At 52.2% G+C, this 12523-nt stretch overlaps 4 protein-coding genes across 4 annotated transcripts; 2 read left to right on the top strand and 2 right to left on the bottom strand.

Moving 5' to 3' along the window:
* Positions 1–3: 3 nt before the first annotated feature.
* Positions 4–1982, bottom strand: BCR38DRAFT_487290 (lysophospholipase catalytic domain-containing protein; the record flags this gene model as incomplete). The annotated part of the gene is made up of 2 exons (XM_040864141.1): positions 4–131; positions 353–1982. 2 exons carry the CDS (start codon positions 1980–1982, stop codon positions 4–6), a joined length of 1758 nt encoding a protein of 585 aa, XP_040713617.1.
* Positions 1983–3568: 1586 nt separating this feature from the next.
* Positions 3569–5041, top strand: BCR38DRAFT_459392 (major facilitator superfamily domain-containing protein; the record flags this gene model as incomplete). The annotated part of the gene is made up of 5 exons (XM_040862280.1): positions 3569–3703; positions 3759–3773; positions 3837–4238; positions 4284–4640; positions 4700–5041. 5 exons carry the CDS (start codon positions 3569–3571, stop codon positions 5039–5041), a joined length of 1251 nt encoding a protein of 416 aa, XP_040713616.1.
* A 2236-nt stretch (positions 5042–7277) lies between these two features.
* BCR38DRAFT_313552 (uncharacterized protein) lies at positions 7278–8411 on the bottom strand (the record flags this gene model as incomplete). The annotated part of the gene is made up of 1 exon (XM_040854673.1): positions 7278–8411. A coding segment is annotated over one exon (1134 nt), but the record flags the coding sequence as incomplete, so codon positions are not given.
* A 2042-nt stretch (positions 8412–10453) lies between these two features.
* Positions 10454–12500, top strand: BCR38DRAFT_36518 (GPI mannosyltransferase 2). The gene is made up of 4 exons (XM_040857226.1): positions 10454–10987; positions 11037–11631; positions 11685–12120; positions 12175–12500. Exons 1-3 carry the CDS (start codon positions 10687–10689, stop codon positions 12091–12093), a joined length of 1305 nt encoding a protein of 434 aa, XP_040713614.1. The 5' UTR covers positions 10454–10686; the 3' UTR covers positions 12094–12120; positions 12175–12500.
* The last annotated feature ends 23 nt before the right edge of the window (positions 12501–12523 follow it).

Genomic DNA, 12523 nt, shown 5'->3' with positions numbered 1-12523 from the left:
CGCCTACTTGCATCGTCGTCGAAGACTCCAAGCAGGGATAGCCTTGCGCTGCGTGTTTCGCATCTCGCGCTGGGTACGTCTTCGGAGGGTCGACTGTCTTAGAGCCATACTGATAACGATCAGTGGGTCAACTGTACGAGTGTAATAAATCGGGTGACGTGTCCGGACGTCAACCGAAAGATTAAATCTCTCAAATGTCGTATTGATTGTTATGATTATGATTATGTGCATGACCCATTACCCATTACCCATTACCTATTAACTATTTACTACTCGTACCGCATGACCATGACTCACATAAACTAATTTGACTGATAATAGCAATACTTTTCAAAACAAGCCTGACACTCACCCGGCAAATCGCCACCCCTCGACATGACAGCACAAGCAAGACACAACGGCCACCCCTCCTCTCCGCCCTGCGTAGCGACCTGTAGCCCGTTCGCAATCATGGCATTGGTCTCGTCGGCACTGTACGACAGCTTGGACGTCGCCGTGTTGCTGGCGAAGGTATAGTCGACATTAGGTACGAATACCATAAGTGTGGTCTCCGGCTCGTCGCATCCGAAGAAAGTGGCGCGCTTGTTCAGTCCCTGGGAAACGAAGGTGTCGACAGAGGGGATGTAGGGCATCTTGGTGAGGCCCACTTCCTGTGCCCGCTGGTATGTGGTCAGGATCTCGGTTCCGTTGGGAAAGTTGTCGTCAGTGTCGGCGCTGTTGTCGTTGACGATGAGGACGTCTACGGACCGGCCTCCGTTCTGGATAAACGGCCAAATGGGGTTGTTCTGGTTGGTTTCGCCACCGTCTGCTAGGGTTAGATATTTATCGTTTACCACGGAGCTCGACTGCTCGAATTTGTAGAATGGATTCGGGTAGATGCCGAAGAGATCATTAAAGACCGAGTCGTGCGGTATCATTCCTTCGAGGGTCTCTGACAAGTCGGTCGTGGAGTTCACAGAGTCGATGATGCTGCAGAGCGCATTGAATAAGTTGCTACTTGTACCAAGTATATATCCGAGGTTGTCGTATTGTGCTGTGCAGCTGTCGCCTGCCGGTACGCCGGCGTTTAGACTGCTGCCCATGTACAGACTGTCGGTGAAAGCGGCAATGCCCGTGTCCCACGAGCCATACTCATAGGGGTGAAACTCGTAGATGGGCGCATCCAAGTCTGGCCAGCATTCTCCCGTAGCAGCCGGAACACCGATAGTGGTGATGATGGGGTACGGCACGTTGTAGCTCTTGAAGTTGCCGAGATCAGCCAGGCCTGAAAGCCTGACACTGGAACCTCCATGGGTTCCTTCCAGCAACTGATACGAAAGCAATCGCCCATATGGATCGACGAGCGTGGTATCGTACCCAGCCTCCTCCTTGGCGCTGAGCTCTCCAACAATGACGGCGTATTGTGTCAAACCATCGATTGAAAAGATATTGGCTGGTACGAGCAGACTATTGTCGAAGGCGTCCTCCCACAAGTTGGCCTTGAGATAAGACACAGTAGGCCAATTGTTCCCCGCGAGTGATGAGAGGAACCACGAGCCGCCAGAAAGACCAGCTTGGTAGGTCAGGCTTTGGACCAGGCCACCCGTGGTCTCATCGGTATCGCGACTGTCGAGTCCCTGGTAGAAACCGGCACCTACTAGCAGTGACCGATAACCACCACCACTAGTAGTCAAGCCCACAGTAGGCAGGCTTGATGTGTCAAAGGCAGAGCTTTGTTTCAAGAGCCAAGCAGCGAGAGCTTTATCAGCAACGGCCTTGCGTGCTGTGATGTAGGCCTGTTCAGCAGTGCTGATGCCGTCCGCGGCGCGAACCAGACTCGTTGCTGGACATGTTGTATCGATGGGCTGGTAGTTGGAAGTGATCCGTTTTCCGACCTCAGCCGGGATCCTAGCGGCAGGTGCTAGAGCTGGAGCTGGAGCTGGAGCAGCAAGACTGAGAGTAAGAGCCGAGCATAAAGCAAACGTACGTAAGAAGCATGACATGATCGACGCCCTCAGCTTATAGCTGAATGGGAGAGCAAGCAAAGGCGGTTATCTGGACAAGAAACAAAGGATGGCGCCTGTCACCCACCTGGAATGCCATATTCGCTGTGACATGCGAAGTATTTATGGAAGCCATTTTCTTCACACCCTCCACCTGGCAAACTCAATTCCGGACTGAATACTCTAATCTCGTTGTATTGTAAGACGTCAGCACTAGACACGTGTGTCTGAAGAGACATAGTCGCAATGACTAGGGCGAGATCAAGACAATAGCGAGAGCTGGGGTCAGCGGCTGTAGATGACGAATAACATGAAGATAACGCAGGGCGTGCGTTCCCAAGCCCTCCATCGCCATTGGCCAACGTTCACGAGTGGTGATCTAACTAATATTGTACCGGCACTCTTGCGGGGTTTCATCCTCTTTGGATGCGATCCCGAGCGCTTGCAGCGAGTCAAGCCGCGGGTTCGTAGCACGACAGCGATAAATTCTTGATTGTCTCGGTGTGATGGCCAAATGCGTGGTTCTCACCGTTGCAGCCAGAGTCCGTTCTCTGGGCTGCGGTAATGACTGACAACATGCAGCCCTTCTCCAACGAAGTTCCTCGGTTTCCACACGGCAGATGAGGGGATCACTTGGGCTGACCAGATAAGCGGTGCCCCGCGCACTGATTCCTGGGTTGCTCATTAGAGGCACTCAGATGAGGGGACCGAGACTGCATCGGACTTGAGACCATTGCGGACGACGGAGCTTCGAAGGAATTTTCAATCAGCTTCTGGTCGCCCTTTCAGCACCTGCAGGCTTGGAGTATGCCATCGTCACCTTTACATGGGAACGGTAGCGGGCCGTCTGAGGCGGTAATGTCCATCATCAGCCGCAATTTACCCCAGAAAGGTAATCTGTTCTCTATTTCTTGCGGAGGATTTCCCGCCGCTACGGCAAGCGCCAGGCTCATATATTGGTGTCCGAATCTGCGTCACGGCAGGCGCCAACAATAGGTGCAGAACTCCGACAAGAGCGGGGATGCTGGCTAGCAAATAGTCCCCGCCGCCGGGAACAGCGTTGACAAGTCCCTTTCTCGTTCATGTCGTGATCCGCATCATAATATTGATGCGGCTTACGACTACCGAGATTATCCCGATCAACTGGTTAGTCAGCAACCTGCTCTAGTCCTTCAGTCGCCGGCCAAGACTTGGGTTTACGTGATGGAATTGTGCTGATAGGTTTGACTCCCCCGGCGTGTTTGACTATTGAAAAGACTTCCCTCCCGTCGATTTTGTGGTGTGGCCTAGAGAATCGTATGAAAGGAAGAGATCTGGGTCTTGTGATTGTGGATTTTCTCCAGGAACCAAACCCCTTTTCTGAATAGTGTCTACTACTTCTTTTGCAATTCTTATATGTTCGTCGAAAAGGATAGTTTGGAAATCTGACAGACAACATGGCGTCGTCTGGAGCCTACCAGAATGGCAGCTCCTCTTCCTCGACCTCAGTCATCGAGCTTCAGCCTGTCCCCCTCACTCACCTCAGCAGCAAGCCTGCTGCTGCCGTGCCCGACCGGTCCTCTCAGCATGAGCTTTCAGAACAGGATATGACGGCTTTGCCGCCCCCAAATACTGCTACGGATGTGGTCCAGCGATGGAATTATCCCAAGAGCAATATCCCGAAACTTGCGGCTTGCTTTTGGTCCTTCATCGTCATGGGAGCTAACGATGCTGCATACGGTGTAAGTCGTAGTGGTTCTGAGTGACAACAGCGAACATGGCTAACGATGGTAACAGGCCCTTATCCACTATGTATGGCATCCTCCTCTTCACCAGTGGCAGCACTCTTGATTTGGACCAACTAATAGTCCCCAGATCGAGCAGTTCTACGGCCTAACCTACCTAATTGTGTCCTTGATCTTCCTCTCCCCCTTCGTAGGCTACACCGTCTCCGCCTTCATGAATAATTACATCCACTTCAGCGTCGGCCAGCGAGGTGTGGCCTTCATCGCCGCCGGCTGTCATCTCGTGGCCTACCTCGTCATCGCCCTGCACCCACCGTACCCCGTCTTGGTCATTGCCTTCATGGTCGCTGGTTACGGCAACGGTCTGGCTGACGCTGCCTGGAATGCGTTCGTTGGCAACATGGCCCAGGCTAATGAGATTCTCGGCGTCCTGCATGGGTTCTACGGGCTGGGGGCCGTGCTGTCGCCGTTGATTGCGACGTCCATGATTACAAAGGCTGACACGCCTTGGTATGCTTTCTACTATCTCATGGTGAGTTTTATATTTTGTAGACGGATCTGGCTGATGTAGAAAAAGATCGGTTTCGCTGGCCTAGAGATCGCAAGTTCCGTCGCTGGATTCTGGACTGCCACGGCTGCCGAGTACAAGGCTTCCCTATCGCAAAACGCCGAGTCTTCAAGTAGTAGTCTGCGGGAAGCTCTTCTGAAGAAGCCTTCGGCTCGGGTGACGTGGCTCTGCGCAATCTTCCTGCTTGGCTATGTCGGTATTGAAGTTGCTCTGGGAGGCTGGATCGTCGTCTTCATGATCCAGGTCCGACACAGCGAAAAGTTCGCTAGCGGTATGACGGCAACTGGTTTCTGGCTGGGGATTACTATTGGCAGAGTCATTCTTGGCTTTGTGACGCCGAGGATTGGGGAGAAGCTAGCAATTTCGGTGCGTTCATGAACCGAAGACGTTTATCCTGTGTGTACGACTGACGGATCGTGGGGTAGCTTTACCTTCCAGCAGTCATGGCGCTCGAACTCCTATTCTGGCTGGTTCCTCAGTTCATCGTCTCAGCAGTCGCCGTCAGTCTACAGGGGTTCTTCCTTGGTCCGTTGTTCCCAGCGGCAATCGTCGCTATGTCGAAACTCCTCCCTCGGCACCTCCACGTGGGCGCTATTGGGTTCGCTGCGGCTTTGGGTAGCAGTGGAGCTGCTGTCCTACCTTTTGCTGTCGGTGCCATCGCGCAGTCTAAGGGTGTCCAGGTGCTGCAACCCATTATTCTGGCTTTGCTGGGGGCTATCTTGCTGGTTTGGCTCGGTTTGCCCAAGTTTGACAAAAAGAAGGAGTAACTACGACTACTGTAGGTTTGATGGAATGGGGGTGCCAAGACGAGCCCCATCTTGCTCGCTTGACTCTAGTGAAGAGCAGGATGCTGATTTATTAATCGCTGACACAGGAATCTATTGGACGGATCACTCCTTCGAGTCGTGATGATGTGGCGCCGACATATTGGGCTCAGGGGTTATATCCTGAGGACCTGGTGAAAACAGGCGGCATAGTTAGAAGTCGGTCGAATGCGATGAGACTCCTGTTTGCGGAACTTATCTAGTCATGTAGAATCAAAGATCCCTCCGCAGAAGAACGATATGAATGATTCGAGAACATATGAAGAGTCGCGTGGCTGGAAGCCAGAAGTCCCTAAGAACTACGAACCCAGGTCTGGAATGTATTCCCACTGCGAGGCTACCCTGGACGGGCATTTAGGGGTTGACGTCCTTCATCCTGGTAGCTGTATGAAGTTTTCCATTTGAAACGGGAAACCTAAATTAGATATGCAAAGCAAGGGGATACTACTCGTGAGGACAAGTGGAGAGCCTTCAATCAAGGGAAGACGAAACGAAAGACAATAATCCAGACTTTCACTGACACCATTACGTTCGAGTTGCGAGTTATGAAATGAGGGAATATACGCCGCGTTCGCAAATTCCCGCAGCCTTACGGAGGATGCAAGTGTCACTTGAATTTGCCAAACCGCTCTCAACTTCACACATGTTACGCTTATCCCGCATGCCCACGGGCGCTCGCTGTACCAAGCATGGAAACGGATGCCCACGCGCCCAGCGCCAGGCCATGCTGGATTCCAGAAAGGAGCGGTGAGTATGTCGAACCAGTGGCGTTTGCACGACTGATAGTCAGTCCACTGAAGCTATTCGTCAACACCGACTTAGTAACTCGGTCGCCTTGCCAACGCACATGTCGTTACCCAGACACGAGGCACCCCAAATAATACAAGACACCACAGTTAAACATTCATTAATAGCAGGCTTCAAATAGTATGAGTCAATATATTCTTGATCGCGGTAGCTGTACGCTTTCAATCCATCCTTACCGTTCCAGTGAGAAACCAACCAGCCCCCGCCCCCCGCCAGTTAGTTACTGATGGGACGGAAAATGTCCTTAGTCGACATGACCTTTAAGTCACAACCGCTCAGCCAATGCAAGTTTTATAAATACAACAATACCGCAACTCCCATGTAAGGTGTAAATCCCAGTCCAACTGAGACTTTTCCATTGCATGCTGGGTCTGCGCTAGCCAAAGACCAACCGGCGCTGCACTCTGATTCTAAGAATCAGAGTGCCGTTATGTTCCAAAAGCCTCTAGTATGACTGTGGATACAGGTGTTTTTATCTCCCAGTTCCTCCACACTGCATGTTTCAATGAGTGGTATGTTGCTGGTACGAACCCTCGTTCGATGCCCCGGGGCAAGAACAGCACAGGCTTACACACTAATGCGCCCGCAGCTTGTTAAACCATGACGACACGGTCTTCCACTTGTTCTGCCGGCCGCGCCCATCAACAGCTTCCGCGTCCATCGCCACCATTGGTTGAAATAGTAGATTGCTGTGCAAGTATTCTCCGGGACTGACTGGGTGACTCTCCTCTGAGCTGATGATTGGCATCATTGGATTTGGGGCCACGTACACGACCTCAGGAAAATAACCCGAGACCATACGTTTTCCACCTGATGCACCTTCAGTTGGCATGGTACCATCATGGGAATTGAGGCTACTCCGTTTGCGATCGGACATTATTGAGCTTCGCCTGGATGAATTTGCCATGCTTCCATGCCAATCATGGCTCAGTGACCTCGCAGACCTCCGATCTACACCTTCCAGTTCGTTGCAGTCGGACTCGCTCAGCGCCTTGAGTTGGGTCTTGCGCCTCTGGATGAATGCGGCACCGGTCGATGTTGCCCTCCTAGGCAACGCACCTGGCACCGGCTGCTCGATCTCGCGAAAAGCCGAGGGACATCGTCTGCGATTAGCAGGTTCGGCCAGTTTCAAGGATGCTGCTTCAGAGCTGTAGGAGAAGTTGCTACGATAGAGTGCTGAGTCCGTCTGGGCTATAACTGCAGAAGAGGGAACGAACTTCGACGGTTTGAAGTTGGATGCCCAACCGTGTCGAATCGCAACCCACATGGCCGATACCTGAATAAATACTTTTTGCCATTCCTCAACCGTGCGAGTCACACGATCATGCCGGCGCCTAGTATTAGGGGATTGACCTGATGATACTAATGGTGGCGAGATAGGTGGATACCGACCGGACGATTGAGAGACGGTTGTGTAAGTATCTTGAATTTCGAGAGATGCTGGCGTAAGGGTGGCCATAATCGGATGCCGACGACATGCTGGATCGATGACACTAAATGTGAACTTATAGTCCAGCGATTGAGGTGAAGATGATCTCGGCATTGCTGGCACGGTCGATGTCGGCGTGCAGGGTAAGGATTTAGTCACAGCCTGTCTGCGTACCCAACGCGCAGTGATGGCATGGCCATTGTCGTCCACGGTGGTAAATTCGTACGAGCAGAATTCGCCTGAGCTATTGAGACGAGGCGTAGCCAGCCAGACCGTGCCATCTGTGAGCACGATTTCGGCTTTGTCTTCTGTCATGAGCGGGCTCAATATGGCCACGAGTTCCCGTTTGTTAATGTTTTCCTCACTTCCGTCACTGTCGGAGCTCAGTGAGGGCGCATTGTAATTCTCGCTTTTGACAAGCATAACGTCGTGGATACTCAGCTCTCTCTTGATTCTAGCCAGTCGGGGAAATCGCTTCAGTAGCGGTGCCGCAACGGCTAGGTTCGCGAGGACTGAGGACGGGTACACGTCAATGGCAGGTTGGGGACGATGACCATCGGAGAGCAGCTGCAACTGGAGGAGGAGTTGTGGACGCAGGTGGATTATACGCTGCTTTATGCCCAGCTTAGGGGGGGGTTGGGCCAAAAAATATGTGGTGGTTTTCCTTGTCGCTCGCTTACGAGCACGGCGAGTTGAAGATGCAGCGTGACTAGCATCGCTGTCTGAAATATCGACAGAGCCCCCATCTTCGCTCATGCTTTCGGATCTGTTATGAAGACTAGGAGACACAACAGCCTCATGCTCGGGTTCTTTGAACCTTACAACGGGCTCGGGCGTGTTGGGTGAGTGTGCTGGCAGTGATTGTCGTAGGTAGCTATTACGAGCCGCAACGGGTCTGGTAACTGTAGGGGGAGGCGAGCGAGAGTCTGCCGACGAATAAGTAGATGCTCGAGTTATCGGTGTCGCAAAAGAAGATCGTAGTAGTGTGTTGCGACGTTGGGTGGTATGGCCTGATGTCGAGGAGGGTCGATTGGAATATTCATGGCCATGAAGTCCGGCTCCCGAGTGCAGGAACATGTTGACAGATGTAATCGGCTCATCGAGCCTGCAGCTTCTTGTTCCTCCCAAGTTGAGGGTTTGCTGCGATGTGGCGGGGTTTAAAACTGGTACCCAAGTAGTCTAGTCAGGAAGGTTCAATGACGAGATACTAAGCTTCCTAGCTTGATCTTGCTAGCCCAACAAGCTTTCACAAAACACAACCAATTTGCACCAAACGGTCAATTCAATAAAACAACTCGATTTCTGGCGCGAGTTGAAAGCCGAAGGCCCAAGAAGATTGCGGGCGTCGACAAGAAAGGGGTGGTCAGGGGAGGTAGGTAATCAAAGGGTCCAGCTGAGATTATGGAAGTCGCAGCAGGCTGAGACGTGGCGGTGATGGTTTAGCCAATAGACAGAGATCTGGTATATACAACTTTAGATCAATAGCGGGATGTATCGAGGCGCAGCAGTCGACAACCATCAGAGTGGGGGTAAATGCGGGTTCAACATAAGTATAGATATTGACAGATGGAAACGCAATCGTCAAGGGAGAGGGGGCAGGATTGTGCTCTCTTTTCAGAGAACGAGTAAGGATGATATCTCGTCGATCGGTGCCAGGCAGGAGCGTCCTCATCAGGCAATAATGGTGCGACTTGAACATGGTGGCTGAGAGCGGTGAAATGAAGAATAATTCGAGTGTCAGCATGTTGTACCTCTTGTTGCAGGCTTGGACTTAGAGAGCTGTGACCCACCGTGCCACGCTTGCTACGGTTGCAGGTGGGTGTTTCGTGGGCCGAGCTGCCGGTGTCAGCCAGCAACTCAAATATTACAGCTCACTATTGGCTGTGGGGGGTCATGGACCCCAGGACGGCCATGTCGATCGTAGGGCCGAGGTGGACGTTCGTTGGTGCATGAGGCGGCGATCGTTTACCTATCAGTCCACCGGCATCCTTGTTGGAGTACAAATGACCCTGATCATGGCACGTTTGCGGGTGCCTATGTGCGCGGTGACAAGTGAGATTGTGATGCAGATCGATGAGGACTACGATATGCGATAATGCCGGACATCTTCAGGAACCTCACAGGCGCCACAGCTGCAGTATGCACAACCGGATTCGCACCGGCATCGATGTCAGTCAAGGTGTCGTAATCGTATTGTCAGCAGCTCCATGAGCCCTCGGCGAAAAAGGCTATTCCTTCCCCTACCAACACTCAATACGGACCCTACCCAACACACATCAGACTTCGAGGTTATTGACGGGGACCGCTACTGGCCAGAAGATTTCGAGAATTGGCACACTTCCAATGTGACGTTCGTTGCGCCCATTTTTCGATTGCCGGCCTTGGACAGGCTGTTCAATATTTCCAATGTATCCATCCAAGAAACGGTTAAATCACAAGTTAATCAGGCCCTCAATTCTAAACATCAGCCGGGCATGAGCTCACTGGAGAGCTCACCGCTGGCTAACTAGCTCCTTGCCAGGCACAAACCGGCTGGCTGGACTCAAATGCGAATTCACCGCCGCAGGTGCAGCTCCCCATCTTCTCCGAGACCGCTGGGCCTGTTGGCACTTGCGTTCGTGATAACAAAATATTGACAAAGTCCATGTTCATCGTAGTTTCTTGAGGACTTGTATCAAGACTCCGTGGCCGTCGGGGTATCGGTAATCCAAAAAGACCGTGGCACACAGTTGGCTGGGAATGGAAGCTCGGCAGCGGGTTGCTTCAACTTCACGATCTTCTGAAATCGTCTGAAGGGAGAGATTTCTGCCCCACCTTGCCCACAACTCCGCATCCCAACTGATAGCCCTCCGGATCGCATCGTACCCGACATTGCTTTGCGGCATAAGCGCAATATGTCGTCAATAGCATTCAATGGTGTAAGGTATCTGTGACCCCGAGATCACATTGTGTATTTATTCGAGCGTGCCGTCAAAAGAGACTTGGCGTGGTTGATGAGATTACTGTGATTGAATAGATCGCTCTGGATTGAAGCGGTTTCAAACCTTCGCGAAGATTTAGTCGTTTAACGAGTCAAACAGGCCTCAAGACTGGATCTGGCATTGTCAACATTCGCTATCGGCATCGTCGAGGTATGCTCTCCTTCTTTAAGCTCGTGGACGAGCAGTCGTGGTCCACTTTGGAGGGGTCTTGGTTGGCGCCTTCCCAAAGAGGGAACAATTACCCCCGCTATAACCGTCCATTTCGCGTTTTAGGTTTGTCAACATGTTAGCAGAACTTCTTGTTTCGTGCACTACTTTAGCTCCCTGATACATGTTGGGTTGCTCGCTTCTCTTCCCACAACTTTGTCGTCATGATTTCGTATGACGCCCAATGTCACACTCGCATTCTCATCCAGGCATTCCTGGCATGGAAATCCCTTCTGCTTCTCATCGCCGTTTCTAGCGGCCTCGGCCCAGGAGCATATGATACGTCAAGTACCCTGCTTTCACCTGATGCAGTCTCGTTCAAGGAATCGCCCTTCGACCTCGCGACGAGGCTGACGAGGTGGGATGCCATCTACTTTGTGCAAAATGCCCGCCGCGGATACGTTTTTGAGCAGGAATGGGCGTTCGGCGGCGGCCTGCCAACTGTGATATCAGGGGTCGTGAAGTGTTTGTATCCCCGTCTGTGAAACCTTGTCGGACACTGACGCCAAACAAGTGCTTGGGGCTGTTGGCATCGGGAACACCGGCTCTTTAGAGTCCTGGATCGGAGTCAGCATTTCTCACGTGTCACATCTTCTTTCCGTTTTGGTCCTGTACCAGCTCGGGCTGAAGGTCTTGAGAGAACCCCGACTGTCGTTCATTGCGGCGCTGCTGCACGTCATTTCGCCCGCCGGGCTCTTCCTCTCCGCCCCGTATAATGAGAGCGCCTTTGCGTTGCTGTCCTTCACTGGGTATCTACTTTTCGCACATGGCCTCGGATCCCGCGGAACCCTTAACGATCTAAGCATCTTGGGCTCGGGAATCGTGTTTGGTCTCGCTACCACATTCCGCAGTAATGGTCTCCTCAGCGGCATCCCTTTCGCAGTTTACGCGATCATAGGATTTGCAAACCTCGTGGAGGCCCCCAATTTCTTGAACCTTCGCCGCTTAATCGCCCTCGGCCTGGGTGGGCTGTCCGTTGCGCTGGGTTCAATTGGCCCACAGGCAATTGCTTACTTCAGGTTCTGCTCCGGCAGTTCCGCGTCGGAGCCAAGACCCTGGTGTGCGAAGCGCCTGCCAAGCATATACACTTTCGTGCAAGAGAGATATTGGTCAGTATCTTTGAATTTCCAATCCGCCGCGCTTGTTCCCTAACCAAAACCAGGGGTGTCGGCTTCCTCCGATATTGGACACCCGGAAACATCCCGCTTTTCCTGCTTGCGGTCCCCATGATCTATCTGATGATGAGGTCTGGATTAGACATTCTCACGAACAGATTCGTCGGGATCAGTACGAGTAAGTCCCAAAGTCTTGGTTCGAGTAGAATCCTGCCGCCGGGACAATCCTTCCTTCGTACCATGGCTGCATCCCAAGTCATATTGACAGCCTTGGCAATCACAACCTACCACGTGCAAATCATCACAAGGATCTCTTCCGCCTATCCGGTATGGTACTGGTGGCTTGCGCAGAACCTACAGGAGGGGACAAGATTCGCAGATGGCGCGGTGGTCTTCATGGTTATGTACGCTGCTATACAAGGAGTGCTGTTTGCCTCCTTTCTGCCCCCAGCTTGATCCGGCCGTAGGAACAAATCTAACAATGTATATTACCCTCTTTCTGTCGCGAATTTATGTGGCTCGTGCTCATGTGACTAGCTTGTCGGGATACACAATGTGACACGGCCTCCATTCCTTTCCGGTGTTAACTCTGACCATCCGGATGACGCCGACGATGATAGCAGGTTTCGATTCTCGTTTCCTAACCAACGCAGCCAATGTTCTGGGCGAACGCCTTTTTCCTCGCTTCGCCAGAAGAGGAATATATTCCCATGGGGTCGACCTTTCGTAAGATTGAAATGACGAACCCAGTTGGTGTCGCCAGCACCTGCGTCTTGTTGATGGATAAGAGGTCAATATCCCGAAACATGGTCCCTTTATTGTATTAAATTCCTATGCTACTGCTGTCATGGGTCAACTCCGTGTATAATGTGCATTTTCTTGCCTG

The sequence above is a fragment of the Pseudomassariella vexata genome (genome assembly GCF_002105095.1).
Source record: "Pseudomassariella vexata strain CBS 129021 chromosome Unknown BCR38scaffold_10, whole genome shotgun sequence".
In the NCBI taxonomy this organism is placed as follows: Eukaryota; Fungi; Ascomycota; class Sordariomycetes; order Amphisphaeriales; family Pseudomassariaceae; genus Pseudomassariella; species Pseudomassariella vexata.
This window is presented reverse-complemented; position numbering and strand designations above follow the sequence as displayed.

Coding starts and splice junctions, on each gene's coding strand:
- BCR38DRAFT_36518 (XM_040857226.1), top strand. CDS start 10,687: ATGATTTCGTATGACGCCCAATGTCACACTCGCATTCTCATCCAGGCA. Junction 10,988..11,036: donor GATATCAGGGGTCGTGAAGT/GTTTGTATCCCC, acceptor ACGCCAAACAAG/TGCTTGGGGCTGTTGGCATC. Junction 11,632..11,684: donor TTCGTGCAAGAGAGATATTG/GTCAGTATCTTT, acceptor AACCAAAACCAG/GGGTGTCGGCTTCCTCCGAT.